At 29.8% G+C, this 20,675-nt stretch overlaps 1 protein-coding gene across 2 annotated transcripts; it reads left to right on the forward strand.

Annotated features, from left to right (window-relative positions):
- The first annotated feature begins 1,569 nt into the window (after positions 1–1,569).
- Positions 1,570–20,595, forward strand: LOC111636289 (protein alan shepard-like). Of its 2 annotated transcripts, none has more exons than XM_023381503.1 (11): positions 1,570–1,627; positions 6,732–6,823; positions 8,203–8,360; positions 8,448–8,509; positions 8,595–8,692; positions 12,196–12,239; positions 14,446–14,596; positions 14,668–14,775; positions 14,848–14,946; positions 15,016–15,119; positions 16,607–20,595. In XM_023381503.1, exons 2-10 carry the CDS (start codon positions 6,815–6,817, stop codon positions 15,106–15,108), a joined length of 822 nt encoding a protein of 273 aa, XP_023237271.1. In that variant the 5' UTR covers positions 1,570–1,627; positions 6,732–6,814; the 3' UTR covers positions 15,109–15,119; positions 16,607–20,595. The 2 variants fall into 2 exon arrangements, with proteins under 2 accessions (XP_023237271.1, XP_023237272.1); XM_023381504.1 differs by having other exon boundaries at positions 14,446–14,581.
- The last annotated feature ends 80 nt before the right edge of the window (positions 20,596–20,675 follow it).

Here is a 20,675-nt window from a genome sequence, read left to right on the forward strand (position 1 = left end):
TATGTAAATGAAAGTTTTTTTAAAAGATAATCTCTGTATTCATGGTAATTTCTTAATAAAATATTTTTCTCCTTATTTGTTACACTTCTATATATTCATAAGTTAAATGCAGTTTGTTGAAAAATTATTGATTTAATTTCCAAAATTAAATCATTAAGTTCATTATGCATGCTAACATTTAAGTTTTCCAATTATTTTATTAGCTGATGTAAAGTCTTTTCTGTTGTCATAATCCTGAATTGTTTCAAAAACTCTTCAATAGATACTCATAGTTAGATTGAATTTGATTTATATATTTTTTTTAAGTGGAATTTATATCATCAAAGCAAGTAGTTAAAGAAAATTAACTCTGAATGTTCTTTCTAAGGAGCATTACCATTATATGTTTTTGTCTAATAAAGACATTTCGGGCATATGATAAATGAATGAAGCCTAGTTGATTCAGAATAATGTGGCTAAATGTGTACTATGTTTCCTCAATTCTAAGATGACAAGTAAAAATGGATTAAACAGAAATGCATCTTAGTGCGCAGCATCTTATATCCACTATTCAATTGGAAGTCGTCGTGGATGGATCGAATATGCATTATGCACTAATAATAGGCATTTTTTTGCCATAATGCTCAATGGGCAGATCAGCTTAAATAAGCTTTAAAATGTCTTTTAAGGTGTGGTATTAAATTATTTATACACAGTGTTGAAATAGAGCCATAAAACATTATATATTTTGTGACATTTTTATAGTTTTTCTATCTTGTTATTATTTAACAAAACTTAAAATGAATTGAATTGGAAACCTATTTTTATAAAAGAAAATCTTAAAATTAATTTTAAACTGTGGTGCACATTAGAGCCAAGTTACTGCTGTATTCACATAGAAGTAAATGCTTGGAGCTTGTTACAAAAGGTTTGGTTTAAGATATAAGTACTTTATATATTTAAGTGATAGTAGCTTCAGCTTTTAAAGCTAGAGAATAAATAAATGCAGTTTTAAATCAACGATCATGTTTGATATATATCTAGAAAAGTACTGACTGATAACACGAAATAAAGGTGGGTTAACTAATAGTCAAACATATTTAAGTCATTAATTTTGTACTAGAATTATGCTGAAAATTAATTTAAATTATGGAGTTTATCCCAGTGTATATAATGTATGTACTCAACTGAACTAAAAAATTTGTGTGATGAGATAAGTAATAAAAAGTCACAATTTTTCATACAATAAATAGAAAAGTATAACAAAATGAAACTAATCCCACAAAATTTCCATAATTGTGTTTTATTAATTAATTTTGGTTTTAAGTCAAACTTATAATTTTGAAAATTAAATTTATAAATTTTATCAGCAAACTGTATCTGATGATAATTTTGTGATGCTTAGCGAGAATTGCATTGAGTGTTGTGAATTGCATAAATTTAATACTTTATCCTTTAATACTCTAATGTAATTTATGCGATATTTTTAATTCATAGTTGCCTAGTTGTAACCATTTCAGATTGTAAATTTTAAATAATTTTTATAAAATTGCAGTTATTAATTTATATTAAATTTTTTTCTTTTTCAGATATGGAAATATAATATCAACTAAAGCAATACTGGATAAAAATACCAATAAATGTAAAGGTAAGTAATTAATTTTTTTCAGGTATTAAGATAATGAAATGTTTTTTATTTGACCTTACATTAAATCCACTTTTTAAATATATTGTTGGAAATAGTGAAATTTTCCTATAATTAATATTTGAATGCATCGGAATGTTATAAAACAATGGCAATAATTAACCAAGGGTAGTTAATGGTGAGATTCAAATCTTTCCTTTAATTTGAGAAAAGTAATTGATTTTTTTTAATGTGGTGGAGATGAAATAATCTCTTGAGTAATAAAATCACTTACAGTATTTTTTTTGTGTACACAAACATTAAGATTAACTGATGTCACTTCTAGTACAATAAATGTGAACGTGCAATATTCTCCAGCAAAAATCTTTAACATTTTAGTCATTATTTTTGAATTATTGTTATAATTAAATTATTTAGAAACTGTTGAAAAGACACCCAGATGGCCGAATTATCTAGAAATATTAGTGAGTAATAAAAATTAATGTGTTTCTTGACTATTGAGACTCTCTTCTACATAATTTTACTTGTCCAAACTGGAGGCAGGTCTTAAAATCTACAGTGTCTTACATTTGCAGTCAGAAACAGCAATTGTCAGTCATCATGAATAGCATGCATTGTGCATTATTCATTGGATTTTCTGCTATATTTTGATGGCTGTGTCAACATTTCAAATGCCTTTGAGACAGTGTTACGATTCGGCTAAAAATTGAAAAAGTTATTGTATACACAGAAGAACATGGAATTGGTAGTAACTTTATGACATTTATGTTGTTTTTCTAGCCTGTTTTTACATAACAAAACGTTATAAAATTATATGTTTTAAAATTTTCTCCCCATAAGAAAATCTTAAAAATTAATTTTAAAACTATGATGCATCTTCAAATCAGTGATATTCAGTTGTAACTTACTTAAAACTGTTTTTTTAACTACAAAGGTGTGCTATGGTAGATGTCTTCATAAAATTGTATTTTAAAATAAAATCAAAATATAGATATTAGTTTAAATTATGCTGTTTTATTCATACACTTAAAATATAAAGTACAATATTGATGATAATTTGTTTCAAAAACTCTTCAATAGATACTCATAGTTAATTATTAACTATTTGTTAATACAGTACACTTGCTAATTTGACCTCTCAATTATCCAACACTTTTCCAGTCCAGCATATCATGTCATTCATTGAGTGTGTACAGGACTAAAAGCTTCAGAACTCTACACACTCAGTAATCTGGCATTTCTGCAAATCTGGCAATCCTCTGTGCAAGGAATTGCCAGATTAGCAAAAGTGGAGCATTTATATAATATAACTTGTTAAATTGAAACCAGTAGAATCTGGCATTAAGTTTGATATGTTGTATATAAAAATAACATTCATACATGTCTTGGAATAAAAAAAATTTATTATTACAGTGTCAATTATAAGCATTAATTACTTAGACTTTCTGGGTCTTCATTGTTTATGTTGTTTTTTAATTGATGGGTTCTCTTAAAACTAGGGTTTCCTATTTTCCAGTCATTTGCTTGTTTCGGGATTATGGAATACAATTAATTATTTTTAAAATATAAAAAATATCGTGAAATCAAATGATATAATTATTTTTCATTTTTTAAGTAGCTTAATATGTTCTGCAACCTCCAAAATAATAATAATGCTGTATAAAAATTACTGTTGAATTACGTAGAAATTTTCACAAATAGAAAAAATTTATTAAAGTTTGTTGGAAACTGCTTACAAAAAAAAAATTCCTTTGAATTGAGTTGAAAATTTAAAGAAAAACTGAACTTAGATCAAACTTCTAAGTTAAAAGGTAATTTTTGTTTTTTAAATAAAACATAATACAAAATATTATTGTAAATTTTTAAGATTTTACTGGTACACAGCCAATCAGAATCAAAGTTTCATCAACTACACAACTACATCTTCAGCTGTAATGGTTTTATTCTTTTCCAGTAACTCAAAATGCATCACATTTTGGATAAAGACTGGCTTTTGGCTGAAGTGCTGCTTTATTTCCAGGACTGACACATCAATGGTGACAATTAATACTCTTCTATTGTATCCATTTTTTATCCAAAAGTAGAGCCTGGAGATAATGAGAGTACAATGGAATGCACACATTGACATACTGTTCAAGTTACGCCAGCAAAAGGTCATGCAGCACTCATTTTCCCAGCTGTTTCAAGTGCTGTTGAATGGTCATTTGACTGACATAGCTTTTGTGCAAGTTCTTGTACCATTGTGAAGAGTTTTCAGTACATTGGACAAAATTTATGTTATAACTTGATAAATGAAACAAAAATTGATTCTTTCATTAAACAGACTTGAGGATTATCCATGACTCCATTAGCTGTGATTAATTCAGAAAATCAGGAGTACAGAAGAAACATTCTGTGTGTTTTATTTGTTCAAAAGGTAAAATAGGCCAGCTCCATTTATGTAAATAAGTGAATCTTTGTAACTTTGGTTGATATTTTTATGGTCAGTTTTTCACTAGTTTTAGAAATCACTAATCACTGAATATTGAAATGTCATTGGCAATTTTTCAGGAACAGTGATACATTACTTACCACCTTTAATGATACTATTAGTGCATGCAATATTGCAATATGATAGGCCTCCTCATTATTGGATAAACTCAGTATCTATTTTAATTAATAATACGAAGTGTACTTTCTGCTTTAGTTGTTAGAACACGTTCATGTGTTTTGAAACAGCTGTCAATCTTGTACATCTACGAGATTGAGTTCCAGTTATCATTTGTATGTTGGAGTAATCTAATGTGTGCATTATTTTTAATAGATATTCTAGAAATTGATCTAGTTTCTGAAGTTTTTAAGAACATTTACTTTAACCAGAAAAAAAAACATAACATTTACATTTTGTTGCAATTAATGTGATTGTGGAACAAGCATTACCTTATATTTGTATTCAGAGCCTTGTTTGCTATTATGCTTGAGTGAAAATTTGTTGGGTGGAGACGAAGGTTGCTTATTTCTTGAGTATTCAACAACTTCAAAATATGAAATTTATTAATGCAGGGTAAATTGGGAAAATTTGAGGCTACCTTATATACAATATGCCTGGCATATTTATCACTGTCTTGAACATTTGACAGAAATTTTATTTTCTTGCTGTTCTTTTTCCTTCATTTGTCAGGGGAAGCCTTGGAAGATGTTTATTTTCTGACACACTTTTTTTGACCAGAACTGCTTTGTTCAGCAAGAATGCACTCACTATTGTTATGAACAAAAACTTTGCTTAATCTTGATGGTGTTTTGTCCTCTGATATTTCTGTAGAATTTTCTTTATCCACAATATTTAGCCAGGAAAGATTTTTACTGACCATCTTAGTGTACTGTTACAAGTTTTGAAAGTCTGACCAAATATGTTACATTTTATTCATCATCTTCATATAGTTTAGTCTTATATGACCAAATTGTTTACAACAGTAACATAGCAATGATCTGCCTGCCACAAGTCCATCATTTCTTTTAAGTTAATGAAACATGAGATACTTTCAATTTTAATGCTTTAAATTTACTTCAGATCGTACATAAATTTCTCTGAATAATGGGATTAAAGTTTCATAATTCATAGAGGATATTATTTTTTCTTGGATCCACAATTAATAGTAAGATTATGTTGCATGAAAAGCTTAACAGCCATATGATACAAAATGCAAGGATGATTATACAGAAGTGGTGAAACTATGTATGACACATTCACTCAACAAATGCAGAACTGATTCTACCATTGTGCCACTTGCTGTTATGAGCGTCTTTGCACAAGAGTATATACTTCTAAGTCCAATATAATTTTAAAATTGGTTCCTTTTTTCTCAGCTGTTCACAATCAAGTATTTCTGATTAAGTGAAAATAAAGTTATATATATTCACAGGTTGAATAGTTTTTTTGGTGATTCAGTATGTATTTGAAATTGATTGATGAAATGTATTCTAAATTATAAAGATGACAAGAAAATGTAAATCTTATCATAGACAATTAACTTGGACTCCAATTATGGATTAAATATACTATATATTTAATCCCTAATTTAATCCTTTTTAATATTTACTGTTCTGTGCTTGTTGTTTACTATAAATATAATAGATTATTTATATATTNATCATAGACAATTAACTTGGACTCCAATTATGGATTAAATATACTATATATTTAATCCCTAATTTAATCCTTTTTAATATTTACTGTTCTGTGCTTGTTGTTTACTATAAATATAATAGATTATTTATATATTGTATAAAGGTGATTAAATATAGACGGGAATTAATTATTTAGGAAAAAATTTAAAATGAAGATAATGTAATTGATCAAAATTATGAGTCAGTTTATTATTCATATTATTCTATGTACATTACATAAAAAGTTTTATTTGAAGAAATTTGCATTTGTAATTTAGTGAAGATAGTTTTAAGAGTTCCAATTAACTGAGGTTTTGCATTATCCATGGCAAACCTGTAAGTGAAAACACTACTTAACTCCAAAGGACTTTATTTGGACAGTTTAAAGTGGTAATATATATTACAAAATTATTTGTTTTTGTATTTTAACTTCAATGTGAGACAAATTATTCATAATATAACTTGTTAAATTGAAACCAGTAGAATCTGGCATTAAGTTTGATATGTTGTATATAAAAATAACATTCATACATGTCTTGGAATAAAAAAAATTTATTATTACAGTGTCAATTATAAGCATTAATTACTTAGACTTTCTGGGTCTTCATTGTTTATGTTGTTTTTTAATTGATGGGTTCTCTTAAAACTAGGGTTTCCTATTTTCCAGTCATTTGCTTGTTTCGGGATTATGGAATACAATTAATTATTTTTAAAATATAAAAAATATCGTGAAATCAAATGATATAATTATTTTTCATTTTTTAAGTAGCTTAATATGTTCTGCAACCTCCAAAATAATAATAATGCTGTATAAAAATTACTGTTGAATTACGTAGAAATTTTCACAAATAGAAAAAATTTATTAAAGTTTGTTGGAAACTGCTTACAAAAAAAAAATTCCTTTGAATTGAGTTNTTGTTTATTTCTAAATCTTTAATTTTATATTTCTAATAAAATATAGGCTATGGTTTTGTGGATTTTGAATCTCCAGTGTCGGCCGAATCAGCTGTAAAAGCCCTTCAAGCTCAAGGAGTTCAGGCTCAAATGGCAAAGGTATGGAATACATATATTTATTATTGTCAGAAAGTTTGAAAATTGCAAAATCCTAATCGTTTGTTTTTTCAGCAAAATATCTTAATTGAAATTATTTCATTTAAATGGACTTTTTACATAAAAAATTCTTATAAACCAACAGTGGCCAAGTAAATTTGTGCAAGGTTTCTATCTGTTCAAATAATAATTAAGTAAAAAGACACTAGATAAATAATACCACTTTCCTTTTTTTAAAAGAAAAAGTATATTTTTGTCATGTAATCTAACTATTCTTAAGATACCAATATTTGCAAAGAAGTTACTTAGAGTAATTCAGTATCATCATACCTTTTACACACTTACATACTCACTCACTCACTCTTTGAATATTTCTATTAATACATTTAGTTTTTGCTGCTTCTCACTAAGATAGCTGCAGCTCTTGACATACTTCTCTACTAAAAACATTTCATTTTTCAAATATTCTTTAACAATGCTAAGACTACAGAAAACTATAACAGATAACATTAAATTGGAGCATAAATTACTTGAAACTTTCCAATAATCTGTAAACACAATAATCATAACTATTACTAAAGTAAGCAAAGTTAAATATCAAATTTTATTAATTAAAATTGAAGATGGTCTGTTGAAATGGTCACCCATTTATTCACTACTGTGATGACCCACCTTTCCTTTGAGGCTACTTGGTTGCCAAAGTTTAAAATTCTTTAAAATATGAAAAAAAAAATGTATATCTGATTAAAATGTTTTGTTTAGAATTGGAGCAGAGAGAAAACAGAAATTGTCTTACTTTTCTATCTGTACAGTGTTATTGCATGGGATCCATGGTACTGCTTAAACTTTGGCAACCAAGAAGCCCAAAAGGAAATGTCAGGTCATCACAGAATGTATTTGGAACACAAAACCAAAAATTAAAATGGCAAATTTTAATATAAAAATTGCCATTTACGTGAATTTTACAAATTGTCAATATTTCGTATTCTAAAATCATAAAGTGAATATTGTATGTTATTTCATTTCTAGATGTAATGTTTCTGTACTTCCCAATAAATTAAATGCAGATTTTGAGAATCTAGAGATCAGACGTGATCTGTCTTTTTGTGTTAGTTTTGTGAAATTTCAGAAAATATAAAAGAAAATCATTCAAATATTCTGTCTATAACATTTAATAGTGTCACTGAATATTAACATATTTTATTAGGTACTTGGTTGCATTTTTTTAACTAAATCAAAATATTTTTTATAATTAAGTAATTCCAAATATTATAAGATTACCAAATCAAAGTATTAAATGTTGTTATAAAAGTTTTAAGTATGTACTAATTTACATATTTACATCAATGAGAGATTTATTTTTAAAACATCTTTTTGTTTAGCAACAAGAGCAGGATCCCACGAATTTGTACATTGCAAATCTCCCTCCCTGTATGGCCGAAACCGATTTAGAGGGCATGCTGGCACCGTACGGAACGGTTATTTCTACTCGAATCCTACGAGACAGTAACATGCAATCGCGAGGTGTTGGATTTGCAAGGTGAGAAGAACTTGGCGTGAGATACCTTTAGAGTGTAATTAGTAAATTTTGCTAACTGAAAATTAAACGAAGTTAATACAATTTCAGGATGGAATGTAAAGAAAAGTGTGAACACATAATATCTACATTTAACGGAAACATACTGCAAGGTTGAGTTGTGATTTGTTTACAGAATCCATTTTTGATATAATTTATTAATATTAAAAGTTATCTATAATAAATTTTCTGTCACAGGGTCCAAAGAACCTCTTCTAGTAAAGTTTGCCGATGGTGGTAACAAAAGGAGAAATCAGTATAAGAATCAAGAGCATCGGATATGGAGAGAAGGAGAAGTAAGATTATTTTTTCTCTCTGTCCAAATCTAATTTTAATCTTTTCTGGGTCACTTTCTCTAAGATTAATTGATGAATATTCACTCAGTGTTCCTATCTCCTAATGAATTTCATTTCTTTCCTTTCCTTTAAGTATATAGATAATAAACAAACTTTATTTTGATCAGTCAATACAGTAGCATTACACACACTCTCACTCATCTCAACAAACAAGATTTTTGATTAAAGCTAGACAATCTGCCAAATTATTGGGCTTTGGACAAGCTGTTATTTTTATGATAATAAAAATAGAGAAACACCAGAAAACTGATTTAGACAGTTTAATATAAATAAATCTATAAATTAGTTAGAATTAAATAAACAGTTGTTTTAAGAATGAACAACACCAATAATTTAATATTTAATTAAAGATTAATGCAAAAGTTGTACTCGGAACAATAACTTTAGATTGTTTGTAACACTGTGTAATATTTTCTCTCTCCAATTTTGTTTCATGCTTTCTGTGATAGAATTTAAATTGGCCAATTGTTGAAGAAATCTTGTTTTCTGAAATTTCCTCGATTGAAAAAATTAGTACATTCAATATGTACTGTGAACCATACTTTCTCAACTTATTAACTTTAGAAATCTAGGTCGGACAGCCGGGTGACTCTGGGAATGACTCCAAACAAGTCGAAAAACTCAATTTTTTGGGGGTGATTTGTTCCTCATCATATGCGTACCTGGTTAGATATGCGAAAGGCTTGATTAAAAAGATTCTCTAGTACCCACAGGATGGAAAGAGCATAAAATAATGAAATTTTTTATATTTCAATAAAAAAAATATTTTTTGAATTCATAGCATTGCATGTGCATATGTTAGATTGATTGATTTATTTTACCATATTTTTTAGGCAAAGTTTATATTTTTTAATTTTTAATTTATGAACTGAAAACTATTTAACGCTTAGTTACTAAAAAGCTACTTGCATAAGCAAACATAACACTTGCTTATGAAATGTAAAAAGCAAAAAGTAGTGACAATAAGTACTTGTGTGTGTACAAAATATCTTTGTACAGAAATATTTAAAAATTCTGTGGTTGATTATAAATTAATTGGGTAAATTTTGGCCAGATCAACATTAGATTAGAATATTTCAAAGCTGAAAAGAATTTAGCATCAGTTTACAATACAGAGTCAAAAATCTGCTATTTATATTATGGCATAGTTGCACTAATCTGAACTAATTGAGAAGACTGTTTGTAGTTCAGATTAATGGGGATATGATGCTTATGCTCTGATGCCATTTTTTACTGTTGTAAGATACTTTATTCTAATCTGTTTGCTACTGTAAAATGAAACAAGGTCACAGAAAGAATGAGCAGTGATGCTCACATGTGACGTAATTTACTTCATACATGAGCTGCAAGTGTACAGTTGACAAATCCATAAAATCCATAATGGTAGAAACTGTTTGGATTAGCGTGATTGTAGTGTCTTAGTAAAAGCAAGTTAATTAAAAACTTGCGTCTGTAACAGTTGTCTTAATTAGGTTAGAGTTTTATATGTTGAAATAGTTGTCAAACCCTATCTATATTTTTACTTTTTTAAATAGCACAGATAGTACATAAAAATTATATAGTTAATAGCTTCTCATAGAAATCATACTTCCATTTAAATCATTACAAAATTACTTAAGAAATGATCACTGACATCTATAATGTTTGTTTGACGTAATTGAAAATATTTTCTGCGGTGAAAACAATATAATTAGGAACACTTGAAATTATTTATTTATATGAACTATGACAATAATTAATCTCTTCTGCAGCTGTCATAAATAAAGAAAATAATAAAATGTCATACCTATGCTCATATGTAATACAACCCAGCTGGAATTTGGTAGCCAATGATAAATCAAAATTGCAGAGTTATTTTTGTGATTTGTTAAGAAGTTGATTGTTAAGCTGCCATCTTGGGCCAAGATTAATAAGTGGTATTAATTTTGAAAGTTAAATACAGTTTTGAGTTATATGAAGCGTTTGTTACCTTAATTTGGACTTAACACTTTACTTTTTTTGATACATAACTATTTTTATATCTTATTCTGATGGTGTATGAAGCATGCAATACCATAATGTTGTAAATGCCAAAAAATAAACTTTTCAGGTGAAGTAAAAAAGAAAAAAAACTCTTTCTAGTGAATGAATTCATTTCAATTTTACAATAAAATGGTAAAAAACGTGTACTAGGTTACCATTTCTCTGGAATATGAAAATGATGTAAATATAAGCTTCATGGCATGCACGTTTCATATGTTTTCCTTAATTTCTCCTTTTGATGATAGTGTAAACATTTTGTTAGTTGTTGCCAAAATACTTAGACATTCCAGAAGTTCTGTAAGATGAATTTTATCTTGTGTATGTCTGGAACCGTACTTTAAAATATTCCAGAGAAAACATTGATCCCAATTTCTGCTTACACTTCAAATATATTAACACACACTATCTGCTAGTTTCCAGAATATAGTTTAAATTAGTCAGTGGGTTGGCTGCAAATATTATGTAGACAGAATGGAAAACAAAACAAACTGGAAATTAATTGGGAAGATTTAAAACATATGGTTTGTTTTCTTTAAAAATCTAAGTTAAAATTATGTAATAGTCTTTAGCAATATAGTTGAACTTTTATTTTAATTTGTATTTTTAAAAATTCTTGTATTTACATGAATTTTTTAAAACTTTCATTCAGTCATTTACAAAGGAAATTTTATAGATCTATTGTGCAATAATAGTAGCTACATATGATTCAAATTACTTTGATGTAATTTTCTAAATTCTTACTAATTTACAAAAAAATTTAATTAATTTTATTTAAAACACTCGAAATGACTTTAATCTTTTAATCTCCTAATACTTAATGGACGTATTCAATTAACATTTGATGTTGTAGATAAGCTAACAAAGTATTTATTTTATTCATTTTTGTTTAGTCGTTTTTGCAACTTATCTTTTGAAGTCTTTAAATAGAATATTGACGGACATTGAAGTTATACTGTGTTTTTGAGGAGTTAGCATTGTCAATTTACTGAAAATATTTATTCATACCGAAATAATTTTTTTCTAATTATAAATTAACTAAATAATTTTTTTGCTGTCACTTATATCAAAACTGATTTATCATTAAACACTTAAAATAGTATCTGTAATCCAAGTCATTTTTTTGAAGTCATGAAATAAATTTGAAAAGTTGGAGATTAGCTTAGGTAGGTTGTGAATAGGAAAATTCAATACGTCCTCAATTTTGAAGTAATAAAATTAGCTAGAAACTACAAGAAAGGTTTTTAATTGTAAAATGATGGCAAGGATGCCATATCAAAATGGATAAAGATGACACTTTATTAATCCTTGACAAAAAAGTTTGATTAATTTATATTATATGTTGGTTATGTAATGTTTTGTACAATAAAATTTATTAAGAAAAATGTAATTTTCATTGAAATATTGAATATTTTATTTTTCAGGGAATACCTTTAACATATGAACAATCTGGAATGTCACAAAATGGGTGAGTATATATTTCTTCAATAAAAAATTTTTCTTGTACTATTTCTTACCATTCTACGTTATCTGTTTTCAACATTTCTAGTTATAAATACGGGTGCTTTCTTACAAACAGGTTAGGATCTCGAGGTTTCGTCATAAGTCTAACCTGAAAAGTACATTTCTACACAGAATAACTTTTCACTTCTGTTTGATCCTTCGGTGTATTTAATAGAATATGTTACCTCGTTTACCTTACTACTCAAATATGAATTTCTGTCTTTATTAGCTATTTTGATATGATATTTATGTAGTTCAAATCGTGCTTCCAAGAATATAATTTTAATTTGATGTTGTGTTTGTGAGAAAACAGGATAGCTTGCTTAATATTTTTATAGGAACCAGTTAGGAGTTATATTCATTTTGTATAGAAAACAACATTAAAGAAGCAATATTGATAAAATACTGATGCATCATGATTAATGAAAAAATTAATTTTTGTTTTCAGTAGTGGATTGTTCTCTAAATAAGTGTTATATGATCATATGTATTGAAATTTGAATTGAATAGAAATATTTTCCTTAAAACAGTACTACAGTCTGTTACAAAAGTATAGGAACACCACAAATTTTGTGATTTTTTTTTTCCAAAATTATTTAAATTTTTTTTATAGAAAACAGTTTTATATGTTTAAAACAATTACAAAAATATCATTCTCAAGCTTTTTATCTTTTAATAATAATATAATAGAAGTTATCACAGTTCTCACTTTTTAATTATTACAAAAGTATAGGTACACTTTCTAAAATTACACAAAAGTAATTTTTAAATATATTTTAAACACTTTTAATATTTGATTTCACGCCTCCTTTGGCTACAATTACTTGAAAAATTCTGTTAGGCATGGAGTTTATTATTTTTTTAATTGTTCATCCTATGCATCCATTATTGGAATTTTCAATTGGTTTACAGATTCGTATTGTTTCCCATTCTGATAAACAATGGCTACTAACATCCCCCATAAATTTTCAATGGGATTTAAATCTGGACTATGTGAAAGCCAGTCAATTACATTAATATTTTCTTTTTTAAACCAATGTTTTGTTGTCATTGAGCCATGAATGGGAGCATTATCTTGTTGAAACTACCATTTATTACCTCTAATGGTCTCTAATTAATGCAACAAATACTAAATCAGTTTTACCTCCCCATCCATCCCATTTACCTCCAAAACTACCCCATCATTACAGGCTCAGTCCCTTGTTGCTGGCTTATTTTAACTCGTCTTTCTCTTCTTAAATCATGTCACTAATATGAAAACCCACCAGGGCCATCTAAATTAAACTTCTTCTCATCATTAAACATTATTTCTTGCCATTGTTCAGTCCATCCCATCTTTTCTTTAGCCGAGTCTAAATGCATTGATTTGTGTTTGGCAGTTAATGGTGGCTTCAACTTTATTTTTAAATATTTTACATTTTCATTGTTTTCTAAAGTTCTCCAACCAGTCACATGTGATACATCTACTGGTAATATAGCAGCAGCTTGTCTTGTTGACATGTTTTTATTAGTTATAAGCTTCAAAACTTGTCTCTCATTACTGCATGTTAAACATTTAGGCTGTCCCGACTTCCTTTTTTGTCCATAATTTTTACCTTGTTGCAAAACATCTTGAATAGCATTCGTAGATCTATTTACAGCAGCAGCAATTTGCCTCAGAGACTTGCCTGAACCATTCAAATAATAAATTTTATGTGTTTGTTGCTTCTGAAGAACAGTTCCATGAGGCATTGTTGAAAATGTTTATATAACATTCAATAAAACATTCAAAAAAGCCACCATGACAGTTAAAAATGATGACATTACATCCTAATTGTGATAATTTTAATTATTATTATGATAAATTAATTGTTTTAAGAGACACTTAAGTGGTGTACAGTACCTATACTTTTGTAACACACCAAAAGAATGAATATTTGTAAAGAAGAATTTATTCTGCTTTATGAAATGTAAAAAACCTGATAAAATAATTAAAATAATGATAAAAAATAATTAATATTTCCAGTAATAATTTCAAAATAAATTTTGAAAAAAACACAAAATGTATGGTGTTCCTATACTCTGTAACAGTGTATTTTGTAACATCCTAGAATAAATGGCATAAAGTGACAAATGAATTGTAGTTGGCATTCTTTCTTAAAAAAGTAATTTCGTATAATTTATTTATTCAGGGTTGCAGCTCAACTCGTGGCTCCTGTTCCCGGTTATCAGAGACAGTATTCCACACCCGTGTCATCCTATCCTCTTCAGCCCGGAACGGCTTGGGTTCCGCAGCATCAGTACATTGTTCAAACACCAATGCATCAGGTGAGTGGCGTTCAGGTAAATATTTCAAAGTGTCATTCATTTGAAATTTCTCAATTTAAACCGTTCATTAATAATTGTATTTACAGGTAATTCCATCATCACCACTGGAACATTTACATTATAGCACAGTGCCCCAATTAGCAGTTCCCCAGTTAACAGCACAGATGTCTCAACTTCATCTATCCGGTACCTCTGTAAGTTTTTACAATTTAGTTAAGTTGCGGTCTGCAATTTCAACCGGCTTAATTTTTCAAACCTATTTACAGTACGTGGCAGGCACTCATCCCGCGTACACCGGACCGGCGGCTCCCGCAGCCCTCTATCCGCAACATACGCCACTCGTCCAGCCAGTGCCTCTTTCAGAGGTAAGACGGGTTCTTGTTCCAAATTTGCATTTAATAAAAAGCACCATTTTGAAAATAGATTGTTTTTAGGACCCTATTAGTGCCAGTGTCCCAGTAAGTGGTAACAACAGCGGGACCGAGGACCAGCAACATCCTTATCAGGCTTACACTCAAGCCAAGTGACAATTTAATGGGTCCGTATGGGTTATTTTATGTAGTTTTTTTCTAATTTAATACAGTTGGTTAATAACATCTTAAATTTAATTTGTAAGCTTTGTGAACAATTTTACTTTCAAATTAAGTTCTAATTATTACAGATTTCAGAAGTATTTAAATTTTATTTTAGAAGTGATTTTAATTATCTAATGAAATCACATTTTAATTTTAGGTTAATTGAAGTCTCTTTTTCTTACACAGCTTCAAAGTATATTGTAGAATACAACTTCCACTTCTATTCATTTGTATATAAAATATATTGAAATTTGTTACTTTATTTTTCTACGTTAACCATAATTAGATAACAATTTAAGACAATTAATTTAAGTAAAAATTATCAGATAAATAATAGAAAACATTTCATTCTTAAACATTGAATTTATTACAATGTAATTCTGTGTAAGAAAGAACATTGACCTCATTATTCACTTAGTTGAATAAGAGAACCACTTTCAAAGAAAAAGAAATAATGGCAAAAAATCAGTTTTACAATCATAGTAGAAAAGAAACCCATAATGTAATTACACTATCGCAGTTAATGCCAAACAATGCAAAAGCCAGAAAACGTTGCATACAAACAATTCCATATTGAGAAGAACATTGACAAAAGGTATATTTTATAGACACGCAACTCCGAGGAAAGGACGTTCAGAGAGGAGAAATAACTGTCTTATATAGTATCCACTTTTATAAAGATTTTATAAGTAGTTAAATGGAAAAAAATTTGGACCAGTTTCTCATAGAAACTCCTCCGCCACATGTTGCTTTGCGGTATCCCACCAAACCAAACCTACCGAAATCACACTTAGGCAACCATTCATGCAAATGACTTTACTGTTTTCTTAAATATTAATTATTAAAGGAAACAGAAGGAAATTAAATTTGAATTGAATGTAATAAGAGGACCAATCATAAGTAAATCCAAATTGACAATCAAACTAAATAAACTCAAATGAATAAATACAAGTTTAGTAGAGAACTTTCAGAAATAAATTAGTTCCACTAGGAATTTAATTTTATACTGGTTGCAATTAATAACACATTGAAAGGTTTTTTTTTTCAGTTTGTAATTTATTTTATTTGTAATATTTACAAGACCAAAAAGAAAAAGTAAACAATTCCAAAATACAGTAGCTGTACATAACCGAACAAAATTTTTCGAATTAGATGAGTTACTGTTTAACAGAGTTCTCTCCGTTAAACAGTACTCACACGTTTGAATGAATAAAATACAATTGTATAAATCGCAGACGTACGAAAAAGCAAATATAAGATGCATCATCACTAACAACAAAAATCATCATCAAAGTAATTATAAACCCATTAAATCCAATTACAATATGCCTTAATTAATGCTCCCCCTAAACACGAAAATATAGATTTCTAATTACCGCAGCCGTACTTTTGTATTATTCTTATTCATTTAACTCTTTCTATTGTAATTTACTTTCTTTTTTTATTCCAGATCTGAATAAAGTATGTGAAACAAATCGGCAAAGTGACCGCAGTCCTGCAACCTCATCACCTAGAAAAAAAAGTGGTTCAAGATGTCCATGGCAAGACTTGTTGTTCCGATGATCAAGAACGATGATTGTTACTTTGTTTTTTCTTGTATTTCAAAGTGATGAGAAGTTCTTTACCTTCTAGATGAAACAGTTTTACAGTTGCAGAGAAGTACCTTTATTTTATTATTGATCCCAAAGGCTATTTTTTAAAAAAAAAAACAGTGTTATTTCTCGAGATTCTCTACTCGACGCCAGTCGGCGTCTGTTGTTATTAACTTAGCGAGTTGGCGAACATCGGTAACGAAGACGATAAACATAACAAAAAAAAAAACAAACAAACAAAAGCTATGGAAATGGTTGCCAGTGCCCATCACATTCCTCGACTTATAGTATATCGCAGCAAGAAGTAGTTTCCCTTTTTTAGAACCGTCGATGGACGTGGCAGCCATTTAACAGTAACTTAAACTGTTTCACACACACAAAAAAAAAAAGAAAAAAATTTAACAAAAAAAAAATACAGCTTTAGAGAGAGAAAAACGGAGACATCCCGACCGAGGGGAATTTTTTTATGTGAAAACAAAAAAAAAAGAAACGGAAAAAGTGCCACAAAACGCATCTTGTTTTGATTATTTTTTTATCGTATGGAATTTGTGGCTAATATTTCTCTCTCCGGTGGCACAGTTTTTTGATCTTTTTCTCTACTACTTGTTTAATTACGTAATCTTGTTTTTTTGAGTTTAAGAAGAGAAAAACGAAAAAAAACACACGATGTTTGTTTTTAAAAAAAAAAAGAAAAAAACGTGTTCGATGTTCAGGTTCGTCTAACGGTGGTTGTGAGGAAACAAATTTTAAATGTCGTCTCTCGTCTCGTCCCTGGTCCCCCAATCTATGTCTACAATTTAGCAGTAGACTTGTAGACATAGCTTTAGTAGTAGTTTAGCATAGCGTGGCAAGAAAAAAAAAATTACAAAAACAAAAAAAAGAAAAAAATAAGTTGGCCTCTTTGACTACCTACTAGCGGCTTTCTAAGAAATTTTACCTTCCAAAATTGTGGGATGACGGTTTAAAAGAAAGAGAAGAAACTAAAACAACGTGCGAAAGCGGCCGAAACTGTAGGTACCAAAGAGGTAAATATTTGTGGAACAGTTCTGGAAAAAAACACTAAAAAAAATAATAAAAAAAAGCCCTTTATAATGGTGCTTTGGGTCGAGCCCTAAAGCGGAAAAAAGAACGGCAAGTTGGAAAAAATAGTAACAACACTAAAGAAGAAGAAATATATTTAACGGTGGTTGCAGTATTTCCTTTCTGCACTTGATCCAGTCGCACGGTCTTTAAAATAGGAAGAAAAAGAAAATGTGGACAGAATGGATTCTGAAGCGAGCGATCAAGATTACGAGTTTTTTTTTTTATTATTTTAGAAAATTGTAAATTATGATATTTAGTGTTTGTGGAGTAACTTATTATTGTGTATAAAAGATTTTGCGAAGTGTATTTTTGGAAGAAAGGAGGGTGAAAAAGGCCCAAGCTTCCGAGTGGGTTCGAGAGATGATTTTTTTTTCTTGAGTTGGTGCGCCGTTTTTTTTTTTTTAATTAACGAGCCTAACTAACGGGCACCGCGCCGATTTGTATTCTCATCGTCTTGTAATTATGATTATTCTGTCTGTGTGAACCGTCGGAGGGACCCTTTTTATTTTATTTTTCGTCTTCACGCCAGCGATGTCTCAACGTCAAGATCCTCCTGTGCATTTCTTTTAATTATATTTTCTGTTTCACGTATATCGTCCGGATATGGATTTTTGGTGCTCTTTATTAAAATATAAACAATACGTTCGGGATCAAGTGGAAAGGAATGCGTGACGACCTTCCAGAGGCTCAAAACGGCCATTTAATAAAGTTTTTTTTTTAAAAAAATAAATAAAAAAAAATTAAAGGGCCTTTGTATAGAAGACTCTTCCAGTGCAAAAAGTATGCATCCGATTTGAGTGTTTCGTGAAAACAAAACTTCGAAATCCGAACCCTTCCTAAGCGGGCGCATCACGAAGAAGCATTACTACTCCCCATTTGGATCAAAGTTTCGGGAAGTGGAGAGAATGGATTTAGATACAAACAAAAAAAAAATCCTGTGTTCAAGTCAGTCATTCCTGTCTTCCCTGTATCGAGAAATTGACATTGTGCTCAGGGTTTACACTATAATTGTAAGAAAAAAAAAAATACAAATTGTTCTTTTGTAATTTGCCACATGCCACTAATAAGATTTATCTGCTGGTAGGCATGGTTCTGACACACAAAAAAAAACTACAAAAACCAAAAAAAGTGGCTGTTATCGAGTGCTGTACTATTTTTTTATTCGTGTGCTCTGTTGGTTTTTATGAACGGAGTACGTCGAGGCTTAGACGTTAGATTTCTATATATATAAGTCTCAAAACTTTTTGTCCTAAGCAGGCTTTTAATCGTGCCTTGTAAGTAAATTTAAATAATATCCGAGCGTTTCGAAAGGCCGTTCCGGTGCGTTCGAGTACGACGAATGTTTTTTTTAATTTCGGTCGGCACTCGAAGGAACGGCCCGGAAGAAATTAATTAATTAATTTTTTTTTAACTCGAAAATACAGGAACATATTCTTGACATTCCTTTCGTTTCTCGCTTGCAATATATATAAATATATATATATATAAAGATTTAATTGGACGGTAACCGTCGTCGTCGTCTTTGTCGTTCATCCAATAAGAGAAAGTGTTTTTATTACGTGAGGGAAGAGGGGAGTGTTTTTTGGCCATGGCGCGCGTGCCCGATATTTAAAACTAGTAATTCATTTACTTGCAGAATGTGTCAATGCCTCCATTTGTTAAAAAAAAAGAAAATGTTTTTTCCCGTTTTGATTTCCCCTTTTTGTTTTTTACTTTGCCGAAGTATCTGTTGGCAGGTTACACAGGAACATCAAAAAAACAAACCAACCATTTTGAACAAGTGCCGAGTGTAACTTAATAACAATAATAATAATAATAATCAGCTCCCGATTTGAGAAAAACATTCAAATGAATCGATCAAGTGTTGGTAATGCTGTGCATAATTAGTCTGCGTGGGAAAAAAGAAGAGGCAGCAGGAGATTTTTTGGTGTTTCGGTCGCGTTTTATGGGACATTTGTCACGCGGAGGTGTGAGAAAACGAGGGAGCCCATTACACGTTGTGTTTTTCTTTTTGTTAAACGAGGCAAAAAATAATCATCTCGGCCAGAAAGGAATTTACGTCAAGTCGCTGGCAGCAGCAGCGGTAACAACAACAACACCCGGTCCTCCAAAATCACCAGTTTCTATTGTTGTCAGAGGAGCCGTTTTTCTTTTTTCCTTCCTTCAAAAAGAAGGAAAACGCAAAAGCACCGACTGCCGTGTTACAGAGCCCATCATTGCTACTACTATTACAACTATCCGTTTATTATTATCGATTCAGGTTTTTTTAGGATTACTTATACACGACGTTTCTCTCTGGCCGACGTGTTTTATGCGGCCGGACTTTTTTGAAGAAACGACAGAAACAAGTTTATTGTGCGTGTGGCGTGCGTGTGTCGATTGTGTGAATGTTCACGCGGAAGAAGAAACGACGGCGGCATCACGGTAAGAAGTTACACCTAAATAACCAACAAAAAATAAATAAAAACAACAAAAGAAGCAACACCACCACCACCTTTCTAAGAACTCGTACTTACTGTGTGTGACCGGGACATTAAAAAAAAAAGACAGAAAAAAATTTTTTTCTCCTGTTTTGTTTTTAATTTTGTACCAGAGAACTAAACTACGAGTAGGATTCTTTTTTCCTTTAGTGCGAATGGACACCGAGTGTGTTAATATTGTTTCGAAACGGAGTTCCAGGATTCTAAAGTGTCATCGTAGGAATTTTTTAGTAGTGCCTCAGTCCTGCCATCAGAAGGCTTCCTCGATCGTGTATAAATAAAAACAAAACTTCAGAGCGGGCATTTTGTTCATCGACATCTGTCCATCTTTTTGCCTAAGCCGAGTACGATAAAAAGTAAACAA

Source organism: Centruroides sculpturatus, unplaced genomic scaffold, assembly GCF_000671375.1.
Source record: "Centruroides sculpturatus isolate CEXI.00-Female unplaced genomic scaffold, Cexi_2.0 scaffold984, whole genome shotgun sequence".
NCBI lineage: Eukaryota > Metazoa > Arthropoda > Arachnida > Scorpiones > Buthidae > Centruroides > Centruroides sculpturatus.

Bases quoted from the DNA above. Each gene is read 5' to 3' on its own strand.
- LOC111636289 (XM_023381503.1), top strand. The intron at 14,597-14,667 runs GTAAATATTTCA...TTGTATTTACAG, and splicing joins ATCAGGTGAGTGGCGTTCAG to GTAATTCCATCATCACCACT. The intron at 14,776-14,847 runs GTAAGTTTTTAC...ACCTATTTACAG, and splicing joins TTCATCTATCCGGTACCTCT to TACGTGGCAGGCACTCATCC.